Raw genomic sequence first — 25807 nt, 5'->3', positions numbered from 1 at the left:
AGAATGAACAGAACAGCCTCACAGTTATTTATTTACTTATTTATTTTGGAGAGCATACATTAGTGTGTTTCCAAGAAACAACAATATTAGTCATATCTGAGATTTACCGTACAAGGAAATTATTTTGTGGTTTAGAGCAAAATGTTACTCATAGCATTTTGAGAGGCAAACTCCTGTATAAAAACGGATAGCTGGGATCTAAAGTGTATACTATAGCATTAGGCCCAGCATAAATAATCCAATTTGCAGAGCTTTTTGCAGGATGCTGGAGATTTACAGCCTTTGATGAACGGTTTAAGCTTCTATCTAAATGCTCTTATCATTAAATTGTCATTAAAATAATGAGGAAATCATTGGCGGAGCTCACTTTTGTCTTAGGTTTTGCTCTGATTTGATTCACTGCTGAAGAGACTGAATGCATAAAATGCAGCACAAGTATTCTTTGGTTAAGGGCAAATACTGCTTGGAACATTTTCTAGTGATTTTTAGGCATTTGATATCACAGCAAGGCTAAATGAGGCTCAGTGAAGGTCATTCCTGCCCACTAGTATAAAGTCAAATGTAATGCTAGACACAGTTTTTGTAGTGAAAAGCTGAATATATACTTTACTGACACTCTATTTAACAGCAGTTTGATCATGTAAACACCATGGAGATATCATGTATCACAACTAATCCATTAACTCTACCATCATCAATGGTGCAATTAAAGCATTCATTAATGATTCAAAATAAGGTCAGTTTCCCATAATCGTGAAAATCACACCGTAATGGGTAAGGTTGATAATTAAAATGTAAAATGATTATTATTAGCTGTATCGACATAATCATAAAATGTGAATGCTGACAACCAGCAGAATGGAATTCTTCCTGACATTAAAATGTACATACTCTTCTGATCTGATCAAATGAAGCAAATGTTTACACTACCTGACAAATATCTTGTCATCGATCTCGGTTGTTAGAGCAACAAATAACAACTTGACTTCTAGTTGATCTTTTGGAAAAATGGCAGAAGTTAGATTTTTTTTTCCAATGAATCATTTGTTGAACTGTATCCCAATCATCACAAATACTGCAGAAGACCCTTTGGAACCCGCATGGCCCCATGATTCTCACAGAAATCAGTCAAGTTTGGTGAAGGAAAAATCATGGTTTGGGGTGTCATTCAGTATGGGGGCGTCCGAGAGATCTGCAGAGTGGATGGCAACATCAACAGCCGCAAACCACAAGAGAGGGCAAATTCCTCAGCAGGTTAGAGCTTCTTCTCATACTTTAGCCTCCACATCAAAGTTCCTGAAAGCAAAGAAAGTCAAGGTGCTCCAGGATTGGCCAGCCCAGTCACTAGACATAAACATTATTGAGCATGTCTGGGGTAAGATGAAAGAGGAGGCATTGAAGATGAATCCAAAGAATCTTGATGAACTTTCTTTGCCATTCCAGATGACTTTATTAATACGATATTTGAGTCATTGTTGAGGTGTTTGGATGCAGTCCTCCAAGCTCATGGGAGTCATACACAACTTTTCACTGCACCAGGACTTTATAATTTATACTTTGCATTATTTCTATTAAGTGAAAAGAGTTTTGTCTAAGCAATGTCAGACCTTAATTAATTAATTAACAATCTTAATTAAATTATAAAAAAAAAGGAATGAGACCTTTGCCTTTTATATAAGCCACTTTTGATACCAAATGATCAACTAGAAGTCAAGTTATTATTTGTTGTTCCTAAAACTTGGATAGGCGACAAGACTTTTGTTAGGTAGTGTATGTTTGAGTCATGATCTTGTACTTTATTTTGTCACAAACTTTTTTTTTTAATCCAAAAGCCAATGGAAATACACTTGGCATTTTTTGTGGGAACCAGCATGAAAATTTATCATCACTGCAACTGTTTTTTTAGACCAATGAGGTACATGAGAATATTTGTTGTTTTAAGTAAATTTATATTATTTTAAGTAAATATAATAATTTTTAACCCTTAGTTATCCTGTTGTGGTTATGTCAAAGCTCATACATTTTGTTTGGTCATACAATCACTGTAACAAACAAAGTCAAACCCTCGGATTGAGTTTCACATTGCAGACTTTGTGTGAGAATGCAGATACAAATTATGTGCTAAGAATGTCAAATATTCCCTAAGCTCCTCCTTTACAACATCCCCCCCCCCCCCCACGCACACACACATTATTTTCTGACAGCAGGAAGTATAATCTGTAAATCTAAATACTTTCACAAAGTGCATTTGCTCTAAAGCCATGTGTGGTTTAATTTAGAAGAATGGGAGTGGAGGGAAAGCTAATGCATCTTGTTTTATTATTGTTTTCAGAGCTTCACCCTGACTGTATCAATCATTCAAAGCCCCAAAGATTTCAGTAGCCTGTAAAAAAAAAAGTAAATCACCAACATTAGATATACAGTTTTGCACATGGTTGTATATTAAGCCCTCATGCTTCTCTGCTAACTGAGCTTCAAAAATACATTTGTTTTGTGTTGACTTTTTTATTTCCAAATGAATTCATATTATTTTTTGTAAGTTATAAGCTGTACGTGAATGAAAAATCACAAGGTTTTGTTTAAATAGAAATTGCAAATAGAAATTACCAAACAGGCCACACAAGCATATATTAGCCATGAATGTAATTTACTTGAAAGAGAAAAAGATGCAATTTGTTTAAAAATATATATTATTATCATTTGAATAAACTACACTCAAGACTTAACTTGTTCCATAGACAGTCTTTTATGCAAACTTGTAATTCTGTGATTAATTTTTAATTTAGTAACTTTTTGTACCAGTTTAATAACAGCACTGTTTAGCTGAAAGACTGAAGCTGTTTTATCATTGTACATTTGGTCAGCTGTTCTCTCTTTGTGTCAGCAGTGTAAATGCATATTTGAATGTCCTTTTACATAATTTTTAAATCAAGATTCTATCTGGCAGCTTTATTGTAAGACATGATACAAAAGAGGTATTTTAACCTTTAACCTCTATCGATCTGTCTGTCTGTCTGTCTGTCTGTCTGTCTGTCTGTCTGTCTGTCTGTCTGTCTGTCTGTCTGTCTGTCTATCTATCTATCTATCTAATCTATCTATATTTCCACAATGATGCTTCTTGTACATCATCTTATCTTCTGGGAGAAGCCTGTGTCATTTCCATTGAATAATAAGTCAGAATTTGCCGTGGTTATGAATAATTGCGGGCTTGGCTATATGTGTACATAATAATTATTTTAAATTAATATAGTCTCTAATTATGTTTACATGCACATTTTTGTCAATCCATATAAATTCAAACAGATTTTTGATTCTGAAAGTTCTGTAAACCCTGTTGCAGACAGATGTATGTTGTTTGCATGAAGTTCAGTTTTCCAATGATTTGAACTGTATGAATGTAGCTCAATCACAGCATTCACAACTGAAGAAATCCACATGTGTAATTTCATTTGAATTACCATCTGAGCATAGTTGTGGTCTATAATTGTTTTCCTGTCATATTTTTTTATTTACTGTGATTTAAAAATAAATAAATGTACGGCGAATGGTCATGGAATCAAATGTGCATTTATAAGAAATATCACAGGACTGCTTGAAGATATTTACAGATTAGCCTAATAAATGGGATAATAAAGGATGTGAGGGGTGTTAGAGTTTTGCTAACAAGACACTAATTATTTTGGTTTAATCCTTTTAGCTAACTCATCAGTGTTGTAGAGATCTGCATATTTTGACTGTGTATTTGCTTACATCATGGTCAGTGGAATGGTTTGTTATTGTTTTGTTAATAAAGTAAACAAATTATGAATGAAATTCAAGTATCTATATATTTATAGGTAAAACTTTTGTTGTGAAAACAGCAGTTTCATTCTTGATTTTGTCCCATTTATAAAATTATTTCAGGTCTACATCACCCACTTTCAATCCAATCGAAATTTCATTTGGATCAAGCTCAGTTTGATTGACTGTTGTGTCCGGTTGCTAATGGATTATTTGGGTGTGTGAGTGTAAATGTATTGAGTATGCCTGAGCTAGAAGAACGTGGTTGAGAACAGAAGCAATGTGTCAGACTGTCGTATTGTTTTTTTCTTTAATACTATGGTTTGCAGTTTCACAATAACAGCTTCAACTCAGCTGAGTAAGATTCCCCTGTAACAGGCAGGAAACATGATCTAATAATGTGTCATCAAGTATCTTACTTCACCTTACAAATTCTGTCTCCTCCCCTCTGACAGCTAGGCTTTTGTTTTGTTCTGTGCTTGTGTAACCATGACAGTTTAGTGGTCTCTGAACAAAGATTCCTTGTGTGAGGTATATGTGTTAAATGCCAACATTCCATGTCAGTTATTCTGTCAGTGTCGTTAGCTTATCACACAATGGGAGAGGCAAGGAAATGTAGGTTTTCTAATACAGCCCTCTTACAGATGCTAAGAACAGAGCTTGATTCTGTGCTCAGTACAGTAGTATATAATAGTATTATTTAGGCCTGTCACAATATCTATTTTTTGTTGAATATGATAATTACACCATTTATAGCGATATATTTTGGTGCAATATATGTCGCTATAAATGGTATAATTATCATTTTAACACCATTTTATGCCACTCATTATATAATGCCAGAATGACAATATAAGAGCATCATAATACAAGTACACTCTTCCAAAAAAACTCGTATGATATTCTTAAGAATATTTCATTTTAATTATAGTCATTTTAACAATTTAATAATTATTGGAATCAGAATATGAAAACGCATATCCTAAACAAATAAATAAACATAAATGTTAACAAAAAAGTGCAAGGTAAAAAGTTACAGAGGCTGCGATATCTACTACCAGATCTATTTTCAGTTGTCAAACACCCATATAAAAATATACTGTAGTATTTTATAATAAATGCTTTAGTGTTTTTTTTTTTGTTTTTGTTTTTTACCATACTGACACAGACACCTCCAACAGATGTAGAAATGTTGCACAATCAGCTAAAATGTTGCTAGATTATATTGCATTTATATTGCATCCTCAATTATGATTTAGGTCATGTCCATGTGTTGTGCTATAAGTTGATGGGCTCTATTTTAATGATCTAGTCGCAAAGTCTAAAGCGGATGACTTAAAGCATTAAGGGCATGTCTGAACCAACTTTTGCTAGTTTAAGGATGGAAAAATATGAACCGCGGCATATAGTCTAAGGGGGTTGTGCTTTTTCTCTTTTAATGAGTTATGGGTGTGTTTTAAGCATAACGTGCATTGAACCAATCAGAGTCTCCCATTCCCTTTAAGAGTCAGTTGCATCACGCCATGGCACATTTGCTATTTACATGGCAGATTTTGTAAGAGGAAAAACTGAACACTTTATTAGCGAGAAAACAGGTAAAGAGACCATCTGCACGAGGATAAAGAACGAGCCTCCTCCATTTGGCCTCTTTACTTTCTCTTTATTTTTACTCTTTACTCCTCTGCATTCATGGAGAAGGAAACGGTGTTGTACGCACTACACTGTAGACATCCACAAGCCTACATATTTAATTTTGTTTGTTAAGCGCAACGATTTGTTTCAAACCTATTTCTGAATTAAGTTTTAGTTTCCAGCAAACGAATAACTGAACAATAATAACAACATGTGGTCTAAAAACTGAGTTATATCCATACACACGTCCTATTCATATTCCCCATATGGTGATGCATGCATCTCCAAAACCCGACAGGTGGACAAATCTAAACTTGTTTCTATTAATATAAATATAAATATGTATATAATAAATAATACTACTAATAATAACGACATTAGACAAATGCAAGTAGTCATGAATAAACAGAAAAAAAGCTCACAGAGGTGAAGAAGGTAAGGAGGCAGTGATTCTTATTTATTTGTGTCAAAAATAATAATTTTTGTAACATTTTAATCCTTAATTTTTTTTTCACATGTAAAGATATTTGTGTATTGCTTTATATCCTTATATCAATGCGCACACGTTTTGGACCTGCATATAGGCGCATAACTAATTGGATCTGCGCTGGACTTTACACCAGGTTTATTTGGTCAATGGCACGGTCTATTTCAGTTCCTTAAACATTCTTCAACACACCTTCTTTTTAGAACGGAACACCCATGAGTCCACAAAGCGGTGCAAATGGATTTGCTATTTAAAAACGTAGTGCAAAATGTGAAAATTAGTGTTGCGCTGTTCTGAAAGTAGCAACAGATTGCACCAAACACACATCTTATGCCTTATTGCGCCAGATGTACACTCTCAGAAATAAAGGTACTCGATCTGTCACTGGGGTGTTACCTTTTTAAAAGGTACACATTTGTTCTTGAAGAGTCCATATTGGTACCTCAAAAGCATATATTAGTACCTACAAATTTGAAGAGGAACACTTTTGTACTTTTTAGGTACTAAAATGTACCCTTGTGGTATTAATATGGACCTTTTAGGTACAAATTTGTACCTCTTGAAAAGGTACCACCCCAGTGACAGCTTGCGTACCTTTATTTCTGAGAGTGTATGAAAGGGCCTAATATATTGATTATTGTGACAGGCAATATTTAGCCTCCAGTTTCAGCTTATTCATTCAGTTTTATTCGTTATTTTATTAAATCACCCCCATCCCTTCACTAAAAGAGAAAGAGGAAAAAAAAGAAAAAACATTTTTATTATACTGTATTTGTGTCTGTGTGCACCTGTGTGTGTTTGTCTGAATTAATTTAATCCTCATAACGTAACGTTGGGTCTGATTTTTCTATTGAATTTTCAAATTTATTAACTTTATTTATTTATTTATTAGACTTTTATTATTAATACTTTCTTATTTTATATTTTTTAATTTAATGACTTTTATTTATTTCAATATTATCATTTAGCATTTTGTGAAGGGGAGTAACAATGCATCCATATGGATCGACACATTGATACAAAGGACTAACTAAATAATATTTTGATTCTTCAGGTAAAATATTGATATGCATTTAATTTAAAGGCACATTTATTTTGAAGCTGAGCATGGATGAGCATGGATACTAATTTGCTTGCAATAACATTACAGTAGCTAAAAAAAAACAGACAGAGAAAACTTTGGGTTATATTTAATATACTATGCAAATTAGCATGAGAGTGCAATCCCATAAAAGTGCAGTTGGGGTGGAAATTTCTGATCTTCTGACAATTTGGGAATAAAAGCACACAGACGGTCATTTATAATGTCTAATGCAGCACATAAACCTTTGCAAATTGGGTTGTAAACAAGCATGACCAATAATAATGTGTGTCATCAACTAACAGCACAGATACTAATTCAGTTCACATAATGGTGTAAATACCAGTAAACTGGCTACTGGAGACCGGGGTAAGTCGAATTGCGTGATGACTCAAATATAAAAATAAGGTCAGTGAGAAAGATAATGCCTTCTCTGTGCCATCGTTTCACTGTCTCTTTAATAAATCCTGCCTTTTTTTTTAAATGCCAAAATAGGATTTCCGCTGATGCAAGCTGTTATCATATCTGTCTCTGCTGTCTAATGCAAATCATGGATTTGGAAATATTTGTTATTTGAGTAAACAGGTGGACATAGGAACACATCTCATAGCAAAGAAAACTATAAGTGCATCTATAAATCTATAAAATCATTCAATTAATTGCTTTTTATTATTATTTGTTTTATGTTACTAGCTACAGTGATATACAGTCTGTGACAGTTTAATAAAGGACAATTACTGCCATACTTGTCGCCGCAGCAAGACTAATAGATTAAGAACGTGTTTTTAGGTGTAAAAGCAGTTTGCGACTGTGCCGCCACGGGGCACAAAGGGACAGGATGCGAATGAGAAATGAGAAATATACAGTAGCTGTAAATACCCTGCTACTTGTAAATGAAGATGAAATAACGAAACAAAGCATTATAATTTTTTCACAAATCATTAAAAAGCTTTATTATCACTGTAAACTTAAATGCAATGAGGATTCAATTTGGAATATAAAACAAAGTAAATAAAAGATAACTAAAATGTACAGCAATACGCAAATAACAATAAAGGAATAAAATATTACAAAAATTTGTATTTTCTACATAGATGTAAAAACCACTGCCTTCATTCCTTCATCTCTGGTGGCTTTTTCAGTTTATTCATGACAATTTGCTTTTGTATTATGTTATTTTTAGTAGTAGTAGTATTTATTATATGCATATTTATATTTGTTTTATTAAAAACCAGCTTAGATTTGCCCACCTGTCAGGTTTTGGACCATATGGGGCATAGCATGTGTATTTGGATATAACAAAGTTTTTTGACCACACTTTATAATTACTGTTCATTTATTCGTTTGCTGGAAATTAGAACTCAATTTAGAAATGGTTTTGAAACAAATATTTGCGCTTGACCAACAAAATTTATTATGTAGGCTAATGGATGTCTGCGTATAACACGTTTCCTTATCCAGAGAGTAAAGAAAGAGGAGGCTCATTCTCATGCTGCAGATGGTCTGTTAAACTGTTTACTCGCTAGTGAAGCGTTCAGTTTTTCCTCTTACAAAGTCTGCCGTGTAAATAGCAAATGCGCCATGGCGCAACGCAACTGACTCTTAAAGGGAATGGGAGATAAGACTCTGATTGGTTTATTCTCAAAACACACCTATATCTCATTAAGAGAATAAGCTCAACCCTGTTAGACCATGCACCGCAGCACAGAGAGGATTTTTCCATCCTTAAAATAGCAAAAGTGGATTCTGACATGCCCTTAATGCTTTTGCTCTATGCGCTTTGGACTTTACGCCTAAATCATTAAAATAGAGCCCTTGATGTTTGAGCTGACGAAGTCTATGGTTAATGCCCCACCTAGCGGTTAAAAGCTGCAGGCGCATTTAGTACCAACGCGGCGACGGCAAGCACTGTGGCAGAGGGAACACATTGAAATGTTAACATCTGTAGATACAGAATGTGTAATTAATTTCCATTCAGTTCAGTTAAATGTTAATTATTCTGGTTCCTTTTTGTGATGTAATAAACATGTGGAATAGGCCTCTAATAAATTGATCAATATTTGCCGATTAAATCATTCATAATAATAGATTTATTTATTTGTAAACATTTTTTTTTCTGTGGTAACATCTTTCATGTCAGGCTTGTTTGTTCTACCTAAGGTGTCTAGGCATTCTCCTTTAAAAAGTCTTTCTGAAGTCACTGCTGATTTATACAAATAAAACACAAGCCTCTCTGCGCTATCTCACAGCTCCTTGATCCACTTCATGCCCTTTAAACTGCCACTCCACAACTGCGGTTTCCAGCCACGTGACCCGAGTACTAATAGTACCCGCAGAGAATGTTACCTCACATACACATTACCAGCGTTTTCTCCCTACAACGCTTTAAGGTTATGTTTGTTTTAATCATCAAGGATTAGAAGCATTTAGTGTGAACCCTTAATCTGAGAGGATATAATAGGAGGATATCCACTGGTTATTGACCTGTCAGGTTTGTAACAGTGGTCCGGTGAGACTGAGTAGCCTGTAATTTGGTGGGTGGTTCAAGGTGCCCTGCTCTTTCAGCTCGATAGCTCTCTCCGTCACCGTTGATCATATGTGTGCAGCGTAAGATCTATTACCCAGTGAAACTCATGTCACCGTACAGTACAATTCAAAGACTGTCTTTGAGACAGCTCGTCTTTCAGTTTTACTCTCTCTGCTTCGATTGCCATTCATTGCTGGAGAAAAGAGATCTGTGCGTGTGGACCAAACACAAACATGCTTCTGTCGTTGTGTTATTGGAAAAAGTGTTTAAAAGTAGCATAAGGCTAAATGCTAAATCTATTATATAACCCTATTTCAACACCTTCCTCTTGACTCTTGAAAGACAGTGTAAAGGGGGTGGAAATATTCTCCTTAGAAATGGGACAGCACTTCTACACTACCTGACAAAAGTCTTGTCGCCTGTTCAAGTTTTAGGAACAACAAATAATAACTTGACTTCTAGGTGATCATTTGGTATCAGAAGTGGCTTATATGAAAGGTAAAGGCCTCTACATTATGTTTATTTTACCAAAAGAAAATATGATCATTCCTTGGTTTTAATTATTTAATTAGGACAGTAAGGTCTGACTTTGCTTGGACAAAAGTCTAGTTACTAACATAAATAATGTACAGTATAGAATATAAAGTCGCGGTGCAGTGGAAAAAATATATATATAATGTGTATGACTCCCATGATCCTGGAAGACTGCATCCATACATCTCTGCAATGACATAAATAACTTAATAAAGTCATCTGAAATGGCAAAGAAAGCATTCTTACAGGACTCTCAGAGTTCATCAAGATTTTTTGGATTCATCTTCAATGCCTCCTTAATCTTACCCCAGACATGCTCAATAATGTTCATGTCTGATGACTGGGCTGGCCAATCCTGGAGCACCTTGACCTTCTTTGCTTTCAGGAACTTTGATGTGGAGGCTGAAGTATGAGAAGGAGCGCTATCCTGCTGAAGGATTTGCACTCTCCTGTGGTTTGTAATGTAATGGGCAGCACAATGTCCTGATACTGTACCTCAGACTGTTGAGGTTGCCATCCACTCTGCAGATCTCTTACATGCCCCCATACTGAATGTAACCCTAAACCTTGGTTTTTCCTTCACCAAACTGATTATTGTGAGAATCTTGGTTCATGCGGATTTCAGTAGGTCTTCTGCAGTATTTGTGATGATTGATTGGGATGCAGTTCAACAGATCATTCATCTGAAAAATCTACGTTCTGCCACTTTTCCAAATGATCAACAAAATCAAATTATTATTTGTTGCTCTTACAACATGGGGTCGTCTACAATACTTTTGTCAGGCAGTGTACACATACAACCACAGTATTTGTAAAAGGGCAAGCACGTTTAACAGGTTTCTCATTCACAAAGTTGTTTTGCACTGTTTGGACAAACGCTGTTCGTGTTCAACTCGGAACTCATACTAGCCTCTGGGTTTCTAGAGAAGCACAAAACTGTACTGTGTATTTACATGATGTTCATGGATGTAACCACAAGAAAACATCAATATTGTTGTACCAGTCTTGCTGTCAAAAGCTAATTCACTATCACCAGACTGTTTAAACAGGCTGACCTATTCTGTCATTTCATTCTAAGAAAATTTTCTGAATTCAAGATGTGGTGGAATATTTTGCAGATTATTAAGGATTCATAGGAATTAAATTATGAAAATGTACAATTGTTAAGAGGTTTGCTCCCAACCTCCATCCATAAACCAAATCATCATAGGGCGATGAACAAATAGTACTAAAATGTATGAATGTATTGCAACAAACAAACACATCTCCCTTACGATAATCATAATTATTGTATGTTGGTCTATGCAATATGACAATTTGTATTGTTTTGATAAAATAAAAAGTCTCATACCAAACAATATTTAATTGTGTCACAAAATACATGGTTTATAATTAGGGCTGCACAATATATCATTTTTGCATCGATATCCCAATGTGTGCATCTGCAATATTCACATCCAGATATGCAATGTTGAGTCTGAATTATAGTTGACCAGGCGCTACAAAAATGTATTTAATCACTGTATTTATATGGAATTTAAATAATTTTTGTTTATGAAATTGATGAATTGATGAAAAGAATTACGTAGAATTTTTGTAATTTCTAGTTCAAATATCTACATTTCAAAGCAAAAACATGATTATTTCACTTACCCCAGATAATTTAGCTTGTTTTAAGGAAAAACTCGGTGACGGTGAAAACAAAACAAAGTTTTTACTTTTTTTTTTTTATATCTAGACTGAAAGTGAATCAAAACAAAGTAAGAATTTTTTTTTTTTTTGCAATTTGGTTATTCGATTTCTAAACCTGAATATTGTTAGACTCCCCAGAAAAAGCATCAAATAAAGCTATTATTTTTCATTTGAAATTTCTACATTCCTAATCAAACGTTTGCTCAGAATTTGGGCATAAAGTGAGGAAGATAATCAAATAGAAAAGAGTACATATTTGAGTATATACTTTAATGTCAAAAAGAAATAGTTATTTCCATGTTCTTAATAATAACTAATTGAATATATATTGTCACCTTAGAATTATAAGGTTCTATGACATTTTTTTCAAAATTGAGTTATTCACATATTCTTATTAAAACTTATTTACATTATGTAAGATTTTTTTTATAAGTCGTTTACATTTGAAGACTTTTGAAGAAATCGAAACTCGAACTCTAGCTTGGCTCTATAAGGTTCTAAATGTCTGCGAGTATAAAATTCAATAGTTCATATAAAGCATACAATTCAATAAATATTACCATATTAATATAGATAAAATTAACGTCTGCACTGGATAAAATATTTAGCACAGCCTTGTATGCTTAATTTTAACAAGAAAAAAGTGTTCATCCTAAAACATTAAATAAATGTTATAGAAAGCAAAAAATTTACTTTCTTAAACCTCAACATATTGTTACAACATTATTTTTTTATTATTATTTTTTATTGTATTTCTTGATAAGTAGTGCTTTAATTTATGATCTGCCAGATAGAACCTTATAATTCCAAGCGGAAAAATGACTTTAGAATTAGAAGGTTCTATCTGCATTTGCCCTGTTTTTTTTTAACCCCAATTTGCAAACGTAGGAGAATTTTGATAATTTACATTTAGAGTACATTTAGGGTCTCTGTCATGTTAATGTATGAAAGAGAACTGTTACACACATATTGTTTGCTATATGTAATGCAAAAACTTTGAAGCTCAATATATCAAAATCATTTAGAATGCAGATAGAACCTTATAATTCCAAGATGATGATATTGTGATGTATATTGTTATCAGGATATGAGATTACTTGGATCGTGATATGACATTTTTGAACTATCATCCAGGCCAAATTGTATGGGAGGTGTGTTTTTTTATTTATTTATTTGTTTATTTATTTATTTATTTATATTTTTTATATTAAACAATTTATAATTTTTGTAATTGTAATTTGAAGTGAGAAGTGAGATTGCATTTGATATAGAGTAGAACAAAATGTTGTCTTTTGGTTCCTCTGTGTTTTCTAATTAAACATAAATATAAACATAATAGAACACAGAGAAGAACTTTCTAAAAATGAATAGTTTAAACCCACACAACTGGAAACTATCTGACTGTAGATATACTATGAGTCAATGGCTATACATGAGACTTATAAATAATGTACATGCACTGTGCAAAAGGGATATTTTAAGGCAAGCAGTGCGAAGTACAAGATGATTTGTATTGCATTGACCAAGAGCTTTGTAGCAGCAAGTGTTTCTGAAAGTGACTAATGCATGTTCAGCTAAAAAAGAGTGTCACTGCAGGTGTTGGATTCTGTGAGATTTTAAAGTTTTGCATTCTTGCTTGAATTTTTATGTGCTTTTAGGTACAGGAACTTTTGGGAGGGTGTTTCTGGTGAAGGATAAAAAGACTAGAGGATTCTTTGCTCTGAAAGCAATGAAGATCCCAGATGTTATTCGTCTAAAGCAGGAGCAGCACGTACATAATGAAAAAGAGGTTTTGACAGAGGTGAACCATCCTTTCCTGGTCAGACTGTGAGTAAACATTACACAACATCAGCATTTTAAACTCTGTTTATGTATTGTTAGTTCATAATGTTAAAAATGTGAAGTAGGTTAGATTAATAGTTCAGAATCCTGTATAAACAGTTCAAAACATGCTGTTAGAGCGTGTCGTTTCACCACTTGTGTCAACTCAGAGCTTTGGATTTATTTTAGCATTTATTAGATCATTTAAAATACACAAATGCTGACCCATATTATGGTTGTGATTCTCAACCTTGGAGACTCAGGGAGCGTCTCAATCGGTTCCCTTGTTTAGTAGTCAGGGCACTGATCGTGAAGTCAGCCATTTTATGGGATGTCTCAATCGCAAAAATCTTTCAGTGCACTGACAATTTTGCTCCATGAAAATCAGGGACCATTGATGCTCTTTCTGTTCCCTTGACAGTTTTGAAGAATGAATTATGAATCATATAATTCACAAATGAAAAACAAATCACCAAACATAACAACAAACAAAAGACAAAGACATATTGTTTAAAAGAAACAAACACAGATACAGAACAATCTAACAAACATTTAGAAATGATTAACACTTGAAATGTTCCTGGCATATGAAACAATCAAATGATTCTGATCTACATTATCTACTGATTCACAACCTTGGGAGCGAGGGATCTGATTGAGACGCACCCTCAATATAACATTATTAAAATAATTTGAAACAAAATAAAATCTGTAGTAAGATCAGTAAAAGCAAGCATTAAAAAAACTCCAATTAAATAAAATTGCAGATTTATGTTTCTTTGTTACGATGATTTTTTGACTACTGTTTGTATACATTTTTAAGTGATGTTGAAATGGGATGTTTTTATAGTTCAATGACCTCTTACTCTATATGTCAACAGATCAATGGAATGTAGTTTCCTCAGTTCATGCCGCTTTTGAAGTTATAAGTAATATATAAACTGTATAGTACCATTAACAAGTCAGTCAAAATCATGATTTATGCTTTCACCACTTGGCATTGAGTGTATGTGAATTTGATTTGATTTATAATTTTTGCACTCTTATTTTACATAAGATGTTTAGTCAGCAGTTTTTTTTTTCTTCTGACCCAATCTTACAGTTTACGAAGTTAAAGCCACAAGTTTAAAGGATAGGCTATGTCTGCCTTAGTCACTATTGAGTCATTACTTAGCCAGGAGCATGTAAAATACCTGTAAGTATAATTATGTAAGCATAAACCATCACTCTGCCCTGTTAATAATGAGGTTGTAAACTTTAGAGGTTGACCTCATTTATTATTTGGTGGAATTTGTGAACTAAAATTTTGTACATAACTGGTCGTCTGATGTCACAGGCTATAGTATCTTCTAACCAAGCTACCAACATGTAACATAAATTAATAATAAAATAAAAATAATAATATAAAAAAATAATACAAATAAATTAATTAATTAATAAAAAATTATATATATATATATATATATATATATATATATATATATATATATATATATATATATATATATATATATATATATATATATATATATATATATATATATACACACGCACACACACACACACACACATTCACACACACTCACCGGGCTCTTAATTAGGTACACCTTACTAGTACCGGGTTGTACCATGTTTTACCTTCAGAACTGCCTTAAACCTTCGGCTGCACATCCATGATCTCCCATTCCACCATATCCAAAAATTCTCTATTGGATTGAGATCTGTTTACTATGAAGGCCATTTGAGAACAGTGAACTCATTGTCATGTTCAAGAAACCAGTCTGAAATGATTCAGGCTTTATGACATGATGCGTTATTCTGCTGGAAGTAGCCATCAGAAGATGGGTACACTGTGGGCATAAAGGGATGGACATGGTCAGCACCAATACTCATATAGGCTGTGGCATTAACATGATGCTCAATTGGTATTAATGGGCCCAAAGTGTGCCAAGAAAATATTTCCCACACCATTGCACCACCACTAGCCTAAAACGTTCATATAAGGCAGGATGGATCCCTGCGTTTATGTTGTTGACGCAAAATTCTGACCCTACCATCTGAATGTCACAGCAGAAATCAAGACTCGAGTGGTTATTTGAGTTACTGTTGCCTTTATATCAGCTCGAACCAGTCTGGCCATTCTTCTCTGACCTCTGGCATCAATAAGGTATTTGCGCCCACAGAACAGCCACTCACTGGATATTTTCTCTTTTTCAAACTATTCTCTGTAAACCCTGGACATGGTTTTGCGTGAATATACCAGTCGATCAGTTGTTTCTGAAATACTCAGACCAGCCCGTCTGGTACTAACAACCATGCCATGTTCAAAGTCACTTAAATCACCCTTTTTTCCCATTCTGATGCTCAGTTTGAACTACAGCAGATCATCTTGACCATGGCTGTGTCCGAAATTGCATACTTCCACACTATATAGTACACTAAAATCAGCATGTGAGCCGAGTAGTACGTCTGAATTCATAGAATTCGAAAATCAGTATGTGAGAAGTACCCGGATGACTTACTACTTCCGGCAAGATTCTGAAGTGCACATCCCATGCACACTGCGCTATCCCATGATGCCTCTCGAGAGAATTCATGAATGGGACTGAAGCGACGCAACCGATGCAGGAGGGTCACGTGACCATGGCAAAATAGCGGATGTAGTACATCCGAATTCCATTCATACTTCTCATATTCATACTGTAAAGAACATACTTTTAAATTCATACGTTTAAATTCAAATGCAGTACCTACTGAGTAGTAGGTGGATATGGATGCAACTCATTTCTATATGCCTAAATGCATTGAGTTGCTACCATGTGATGGGCTGATTAGAAATATGTGTAAACGAGCAGTTGGACAGGTGTACCTAATAAAGTGACCAGTCAGTGTATATTGAACACTGCAGATATTATGACTTGAGATTATAGTTTGTGGCATGATGGGAATTTGAACAGCCGAGTAAGAAGCCCCTTGCTGCATTGCATCTTTAAAATTCCTAACTTTGTCCATCTTTAGTCTAAATCTTTTGTCTAAATCAATCAGATTTGGCAGGATAAGTACATGCGCCAGTCAATGCTTAATATTTTTTTGTTTCTAGGTGGCAACTGCACATAGGCCCACACCATCGTGGTCTAATTTGAATATAGAATTGATTCGGAACATTTGAGAATTGATTCAGAAATGCTAGAGAAGGAATCATTTATATTTCTCATATAAATTTTATGTGAACCTTTCTCAGGTTCTGGACGCACCATGATGATCGCTTCCTCTACATGTTGATGGAATATGTGAATGGCGGTGAACTCTTCAGCTATTTACGCAGCCGAGGACGTTTCACCAACAGTACGGGAATGTTTTATTCAGCTGAAATCGTGTGTGCCATTGAATACCTTCACTCCAAAGAAATCGTCTACAGAGACCTGAAGCCAGAGAATATATTGCTGGATAGCGAGGGGCACATTCGACTGACAGATTTCGGGTTTGCTAAAAAGCTCTCCGAAAGGTATGTTGCCATTGTTTATCTACTTAAACATTGTAATAGCTTAAGGGCTCACGAAACACCAAAACAGATTTTTTGAGATGTCATAAGTCATATATGTGTCCCACATTGCTTAAAAAAACACTATTAGGACACATACATTTCACAAAAAAGTTTAAAAAATTAGTTGTTTTTGCGTTATTTTGAGCAAATTTGTTCTTTCGGTTTGAAAAGAAGTTTTGAAGCTACGTCATGCCTATGAATGTCTGTACAAATCGCTACAACGTGATGTCTTTGAGTTTTCAGCATTAATTCATGAGAAAGACTCCAGGGCTTAATTTGTGCCAGAATAAGCCGGACTAGATTCCGGCACCGCATTTTACCGATCCCACTCATCACATGCACTCCCGCCCTGCCCCCTCCTCACCCGTGTCTTCCACGATTCCCACCCCCCTCCCTGACTTTCGTTCGTCAAAAGGATTTAGTTACTAAATTTACAGTAACATCACTACAATATCATGGACTGAAAAATCTGCTGTAAATGCTGCTTTCCGAATGTAAACATGTAAGCACCTTAATCAAACTATTACCGTTGTGTAAGATTTTCGCAGCCTAGGATTTTCACCGCATTTTGTGACAGGATGGTCTATACACACACAGCTGTTTGACGCTATTCTCTGCACGTACCAAGTTTCTGCATCTACCAAGAAATGCGGAGGGTTTTTTTTCTCCCGTACGGCGTGCAGTTTCAAAATTCCATCAAAACAACACTTCCGGCAGTTCATCGCATCCAATATCTTATTTGTCACGGGTGAGGGGCATGCGTGAAATGTTCCTTAATGAAAGTGAAAGTGCCAAACTGCAGTTGAAGTTGATAAAGTAAGAATGAAACACCTGAAAGTTACATGATGCAATGACGTTAATTGAATTATGTGCTATAACTAGGCTTGTGCCGGTATTCGGTAATGCGATAAATCACGGTAATGAATATGCACGATATTGTTATCGCGGGCACTTCAAAATACCGTGAAAAATAATAGATCCAAATTTATATTCTTAGAACGCGCCTTAGCTTATTTTCCATCAACCGCTTGAAGAAACACTGCGTATATGCTGCGCAGAACTGATGCGCACTCTGATGTAAACAATCCCCACATGTAGAAGCCCTGTGTGCAGGCAGAGCGCGCCGCTGCCACCGCACTATAATCCTCACACAGACCGGGCACTTTCCCGGTGGGCCGACGTACTTTTTGGGCCGGGCTGATCATTTGATCATAAAAGGCTTAGCAGCCTATCGTTTTTTTCTGCCTTATTGATTGATGCTGCTGTGATCTGTGACTCTCTGAAAGTAGATACTTTTTTTCCCGGAAAGACAGACCGGGCCGGTCCATGTGACACTCTGCAGCGCATTGGCTCTTTTCGGTATTGACATTTGGCTGGCCCAATCACAAACTCCTATTTTGGACTCCGTGTGAGCGTGCGTCGTCTGTGTGTATTTGTCAAAATAGGCGAGAGTCAGAGAGAAGAAACGCAAGGGAGGCGCAGAGAAATCGCGGGAAATACACCGGCGTTTCATTTAGCGATTCTGAAAAGTTCTCTGTTCATTCTAGTACACGGCTAAAAACGCAAATCACATGACCACACACTCTCTGCCCAGAGCTGCAGCCACTAGTTCAGCGGGTAAGCATTAACCCCAGGTGAGAGTATAGTGCATGTCAGACAGTTCATCTGCTGGGTGATCTCATCTCACTATAGTTGTTAAACGTGATATTGAATTCATCTTTTTGTCTCTATCTAACAATTCTTATGTCTTTTGAATCACTTGTTCTTAGTTAACTGTTTTGGCTGAGTGCAAAGATAAGCTAATATATTAATTTACTTAACCACATACACTGATTCTGCACATTGACTGATTGCTAACCTTTATCGGTTAAATTTAATGTACGTTATACTGTTATAATGGCTATAATTGGTTATTAAAACTGATATTCTGCAAAAGAGACAGGGTAAAGTTCATTCTTTTCAATGGAAATGAAAGGAGACAGTTATATTTAAGCCCTGTTTTGTTATAAATATGCAGTGTGAAGATGATGCTCATAAAAATATGCAGCTACACGAGGCTGTTTGGTGTCTGTTAATCATAATATCAAAATGAAACAAATTTGACTTATATTATGTTTTCATTGTTTAGATAGTGAAACAGCAAGCAGGATGAGGTGAAAGAGGTTAAAATGTAACACTGTTCCCTTTGAAGATTTACCCATGCATTAGCAGGCAGTTTTTGTTATGTTTATTATTGAATATAGGCTGATTGAATAGTGTATTGAATAAGCTAAATTGGCTGTAGTGTATGAGTGTGTGTGAATGAGTGTGTATGGGTGATTTCCAATATTAGGTTGTGGCTGGAAAGGCATCTGCTGCATAAAACATGCTGGAATAGTTGGCAGTTCATTCCACTGTGGCAACCCCTGATAAATAAGGGACTTATGCGAAGAAAAATAAATGAATGAATAGTGTATTTTTTAGAACTCAACAAATATCTTTATGGACAGTATACAGAAATTAAATTGAGATTAAAGTTTGTATTTATTTATTTATTTCATTTATATGGCTTTTGTGTTTTATAGAATATGAGTTGATAAAAATATTGGACATGCATAGATAGATAGCATTTTATTGAATTTAGTGGGCCGCTCTGGCCCAAAATGCCAGGGCCGATTTTTTTTGCCCCAGTCCAGCCCTGCTCACACGAAGAAGAAGCATGGCGGAAGGAGGAACGCTGCAGACAATTTATCCCCCTTCAGCTTATTTTCCATCAACCGCTTGAAGAAACACTCTGTATATGCTGCGCAGAACTGATGCGCACTCTGATGTAAACAATCCCCGCATGTAGAAGCACTGTGTGCACGCAGTGCGCGCCGCCACTGCCACCGCTCTCTAATCCTCACACGAAGAAGAAGCATGGCGGAAGGAGGAACGCTGCCGACAATTTATCCCCCTTCAAAAAAAAAGTCAGAGGTTTGGAAATATTTTGGGTTCCAATAAAATGCAGAGGGATTGCTGATCGAAGACGGTTTCCCTTTGCACATTCACTTTGATATAATTGCTCAAGTTTACTTTTATATTGTGTATTGTTTTATATATATTTATTTTTATTTAAATGTTTGAAGTACTTTTAGTTAATTAAAAAGTTATTAAAGTTACTAAGTTGATGAAACTGAAGTTTTTTTTTTTTTTTTTTTTTTTTTACCTGTTTCTCTAGTAAAATTACAATATCGTGATAATACAGTATACTGTGATAAAAGCTCAATCAATTAATCGCAGCATGAAAATGTGATACCGGCACATGCCTAGCTATAACATGTAAAACAGGATCATGGAAGGAACATTCAAAAAGCAGCTCATGTAAACACCTTAATCATATTATTGTCTAATTCAAATCAAGGCAAATTATTAGATTACTAATGTCCATGTAAACATAGTCACTGTCTATCTTCCCTGCGTCTGTGTTTGGGTTGCTGCTGTGAAAATCAGCGTGTGCATGTACTGAAACTCCCCTTTTCAAGCAGACCCTTCCCTCTTTCACCATTTGACACTTCCACCTAAACAAAGCTGAACTCACCCACTTTCCTGACGTTTTTCATTGTAAAGGTGTGAAAACACCCTGCTGAGACGGGGGGGTCGGTGGGTTCATGGCCCTTTAAACATGAAGTGTTTCCATGTTTTGAGTATTATGTGCCCAAACCGTACCCTTAACCCTCACAGAAAAATCTAACATTATTTATTAGGATTTCCTTATAAGAAAGAAAACATGTCCCAAAAAGGTCCAACATTTTTGGTTTTATCATAAGTTACAGAATTGCAGAACTAAAATTAAATTTGGTCTCCACTTTGTTGTTGTGAACAAAAAAACTACAGACAAACACTTTACACCAATGATATCATTTAAATTGTGATTTTCTTTTTTTTAAGAATTACCTTATGCTCATTAAGCCTGTATTTATTTGATCAACAACACTGTAAAATTTATGAAACATTATTATAACCGTTTTCTGATTTGCTCCCCAGGCCAAAGACATGCGGTATAGGTGAATTGGGTAAACAAAATTGGCCATAGTGTGTGTGTGTGTGTGTGTGTGTGTGTGTGTGTGTGTGTGTGTGTGTGTGTGTGTGTGTGTGTGTGTGTGTGTGTGTGTGTGTGAGAAGGGGTGTATGGGTGTTTCCCAGTACTGGATTTCAGCTGGAAGTGCATTCGCTGCGCAAAACATATGCTGGAATAGTTAGCGGAAGGGCTCTGCGATTTAATCGAAATCGAATTGCAATTAACAATTTGAAATGTTTGGTTTAATTAATTGCAAGAACCTGTGATGAGAAATACATATGTATTATTTAATTTTGAGCAAATGCATGCCTGCTGTCTATGTTTGATAGTCTTACTAGCCAATTGACTGAGCACATGTTTGTTCTGCCTAATCAGAATTGCGCAGCCGAACTATGTGGAACACCCACAATAAAAAAAAATAAATAAATAAATGAAAAAAACATAAGGAAAGCGGGGACAATTGGGATAATGGCGTCTGCTGCTTCAGAAGCAATAATAGACTAATTAATATAAAAGAAAAACAGGACATCGGTAATATGGGAATATTTTGGTTTCAAAGTCACATACACCAAACAAAAAACAGGTCATTTTTAAGAGCTGTTGCAGAATTGTTGCCATGACTTACAGATTATTGACATGAAGCTTGACTACAAAATTAAATCGCATATCAAATCGCAATATCTGTCAGAAAAATCGCAATTAGATATTTTCCCCAAATTGCACAGCCCTAGTTGCCAGTTCATTCTGCCGTGGTGACCCCTGATAAATAAGGGACTAACCCGAAGGAAATGAATGAATGAATTAGGTCCAATTCTGGGCTACTTTTCTTGTTAAAGTGCTTAAGAATCAGAAAAAAAAAACACTGTGAAAGATTGGCATTGCAAACAGTTGCATGTCTCATATTTAGTCTCTAAAAATGTCATTGGCACATTCCTAGTCAAACAGTCATGATGGAATTTGACTGCAGATTTCACACTCTTTTTCTGTTCGCTGTTGATGTCTTCTCAGATGATATATATTGGTACACTGAAGTATACTCATTACTCCTTAACACACTCCTAAATAGGTCTGTTGATTTTGTGAAATCTTTTGAAGTTATTTTAAGTACATAAACCAAGGAAAGAGAGATGGAGTGCATTTATCTGAAGTGCGTGTCTTTGATGATTTAAATTGATTTTAGCATTAGGCATGCTCTAGACGTTTACTCTAATTCCATGGTATTTTAGCATTCTCCGTGTTTTCATTGTCAAATGAAAAGAGATTGTTCATCCAAGAAGAAAGTCTTGCTGTGGCTTTTTTCCTCAGTGAATTAAGGCAGTTTTTAAGCTGAAACTGTTCTTGGTGATTCATAAAAACAAAGTCAGCTGGCTCTTAAAAAGTCAAAAATCCTAATGAATTTTTAAAAGTCAAAAATCTTAATGAAGCAAAACAATTGATGTGTCCAATAAACCGATTATTTACAGCATTATTCTTTAATTCACAGCTTTTACAAATGGTCCTGAGCACATATCCAGCTGAAAGCTTGTGCTGCAGATTGCTGTGAACTTGTTCAGGACCATTTGCCATGACTTTGGGAAAGAGGTAATTATGTTGTAAATAATGTTCTGTTTCTTGCACAGACTAAACTTTTTGCTTCATAAAATCTCAATTTATCGTCAGGAGCCACAGCTGTTTATTTAGTTGTGCCCATTTTTTTTTTTTTTTCTTCTTCCACTCACTCAAATTCTTGAAAAAGGAATTTTTTTTTCAGATTAGAACCATATTTCATTGTTATCCAAGCTGACCTGTGGGTCAGTAAATTCATTGCAATTATTAATATTTAGCAGCAAGTGCGATTATGGCTGTGTATAGACACTGGTGCGAGGCGTATGTTGGCTCGAGGCTGCAGGCTGAGTGCCTTAGTGTCTCACCAGTGATGATATATAGCCATATTGCTCTGTTACGAGTGTGATATTGCATTTATACAACCGTTCGACGGCATAATCGTGTATCTAAAAAGAAAATCAAACACGGATCAAACCCTTTTGTATGAGGAACTACTTTCTTCAGCCATTTATTCACAACTGCAGCTGATGTCAGAATAGCAGAAACTGTTGCTAATTCACCAACATAATTTTAGAGCTAGTATTTGAATGATTCTCTAGCGTAAAATCTAAAGTGGTGACAAAGCAGGTGATTTTGTTCACATTTTAAGATTATAAGGCTGAACAGCATGAAATGCCATCAGTCTAGAGACATTTCCCAGTATTTCTCTGGTGCAATCGGGAGATCACAATAATTAACCCCGAAAAAGCCAAAACAATGTAAACACTACTAGATTACTGTTAAACACATGCAGGCATTTCTACTTTCTTTCTGTTTACTGAATTAGCCTGCAGTAACGAAAACAGGAGACTTATTAGAAACAAATGGATGGCCAACCAAAAAGTAACTCAGGGTTATACAAAGAGTGGACAACACAAAATGCATACATTCCTGATGACTCCCATCTCACACTCAATACGCCACAATTACCATGGTATAAATACTGCACTACACATATAAAAGAGAGAGGTCGACTTGGAATGTCACTTACCAGTTTAATAATGATTTGATCAGCTCTAGTAAGAAATTTTTTAAGGAGTTTGTCTCCTCTAAGGGCTTATTATGTGGTCTATTTCGGCATCTTGTGGTGGAACGTCCACCATCTTTGCTCTGCTCAGTATGACAGGCTGATGGGTACCAATGCAATGTTTCTCCGAAGCTATAAATCTTTAATATAGGCACTGTCCTTATAAATAAACTGCATAGTTGCAATCTAAACAACTACATTCTTGCCTAAAAAATCCTCAAGAGTACATTATGTTGTCCAACAGCTGCAATATTTGTCAAACTGTAGTCAAACAGTTTATTCATCTGCTGTCACTCTATGTGGGTGGAGTAATACACAAGGGTGAGGTGGCTGTACGAGTGCTGTTACTACAGGAATATCGCACGGCTATCAGCCAATCAGAATCGAGAACCAGACAGAACTATTGCATAAATATATACATTACACAGAGTGGATTATTTTTTCAGACCACATATTTCTAAAGGGGCTAGTGACTTTCAGATGTCAGTAACAACCTAATCCATACATACAAAACAAACAAAAATAGAAAATTATTTATGTGCAAATAAATGACACGGGTGCACAGTGGGTAGCATGTTCGCCTCACAGCAAGAAGGTCGCTGGTTCGAGCATTGCCTGGGTCAGTTCGCGTTTTTGTGTGGAGTTTGCATGTTCTCCCTGTGTTCGTGTGGGTTTCCTCCGGGTACTCCGGTTTCCCCCACCAGTAAAATGACATGCGGTACAGGTGAATTGGGTAAGCTAAATTGTCTGTAGTGTATGTGTGTGAATGAATGTGTATAGGTGTTTCCCAGAGATGAATAAGTTGGCGGTTCATTCCACTGTGGCGACCTCATATTAATAAAGGGACCAAGCCGAAAAGAAAATGAATGAATGAATAAATGACACAGGAGGAAAGTATTGAACACATGAAGGAAGGGAGACATGGAAAGTCCATAAAGCAGCTGAAATCTCTCAATAGTTATTCAGCAGTGAGACAAGACCAACAGAACTGTGAAAATTTGAAGCCTCTGATGAACTCTGGGAAAAATTAACATCTGAGCAATACTTACAGTTCCGTTCTTCACACAAGAGGCATCTTGAAGCTCTCATTACCTCCCAAAATAAAAGCCTTGTATACAAAGTAATAAGCACATTTTAATAGGTCAATACTTTATCCTCATGTCATTCCATTGTTATTAAACATGTTTTGTTTTATTTCTATGTTTGGATCGTTTTGGGTTTTACTAAAATCTGGTACATTTTCATGTCAACTTCTCTTTTAGAAATTTATTTACCACAAAACAAAAATCAGAGCATGGTCAATTCTTATATTCCCTGCTGTAAATGTTTTGTTTCATAGATGTTTAGTAAATGTCCTACTCTTAAATATAATAAAATGTTTTAGTAGTTATATGCATTGCTAAGTACTTAGTTTATTCAACTTTATAGGGGATTTTCAGATTTTTTTTTACCCTCGGGTTACAGATTTTAAATAGTTGCATCTCAGTTAATTGTTATTCTATCAAAAAAAAAAAATAATAATTGGGAATCTTATTCAGCTGTCATGTGATGTATAAATCTAAAAAAACAAAAGGACACTTGTGGTTTTGTTTTCCAGGGTCACATATGTGGTTTACCTACCCCTTTAAATGTAAACCATCGCACCTGCATTGCTAAACCTTAAAAGTTAGTTCAGTATTTTGTGAAGTTTGATTTGTAATGTTAATAATGCAGAACAGGCTCACATCACTCTTCATCCTTCAAAACATCTGACTGAATCCCTTTGTTTACTCTTCACTCAAACAGTGTTACTCCCTGTACATAAGACATATAGAATTGCTTTACAGCGGGTATTAAAGGAGTCTAATACATGAGCCTCTTTAGCAAAAAAAGGCAGCTTTGTTTGGCCCCCAGAGCATCCATCAACCCAGCGTTATTAATTCTGCATAAGAGCGGTATGGATGAAGCAATTTAAGAGTAACCTTGCAGAAATTGAAAATCCCTCTGGTTGTTCCTTGTTGTAGTATCATTCAAATGAAAAAAGCAGGAGAGGTTGTGTGTTTGTATGGTGCGTATTCGT

The 25807-nt window shown here is 35.4% G+C and overlaps 1 protein-coding gene across 1 annotated transcript in view; it reads left to right on the top strand.

Annotated features, from left to right (window-relative positions):
- Positions 1-25807, top strand: part of prkx (protein kinase X-linked) — a 69891-nt gene that overhangs the window by 8374 nt on the left and 35710 nt on the right. Inside the window, exons 2-3 of the mRNA XM_056458290.1 lie at positions 13392-13560; positions 16796-17059. Of these exons, the coding sequence (XP_056314265.1) occupies positions 13392-13560; positions 16796-17059 (433 nt within the window). The remainder of the gene's footprint in view (positions 1-13391; positions 13561-16795; positions 17060-25807) is intronic.

This window comes from Danio aesculapii, chromosome 1, assembly GCF_903798145.1.
Source record: "Danio aesculapii chromosome 1, fDanAes4.1, whole genome shotgun sequence".
NCBI classification, from domain to species: domain Eukaryota; kingdom Metazoa; phylum Chordata; class Actinopteri; order Cypriniformes; family Danionidae; genus Danio; species Danio aesculapii.
This window is presented reverse-complemented; position numbering and strand designations above follow the sequence as displayed.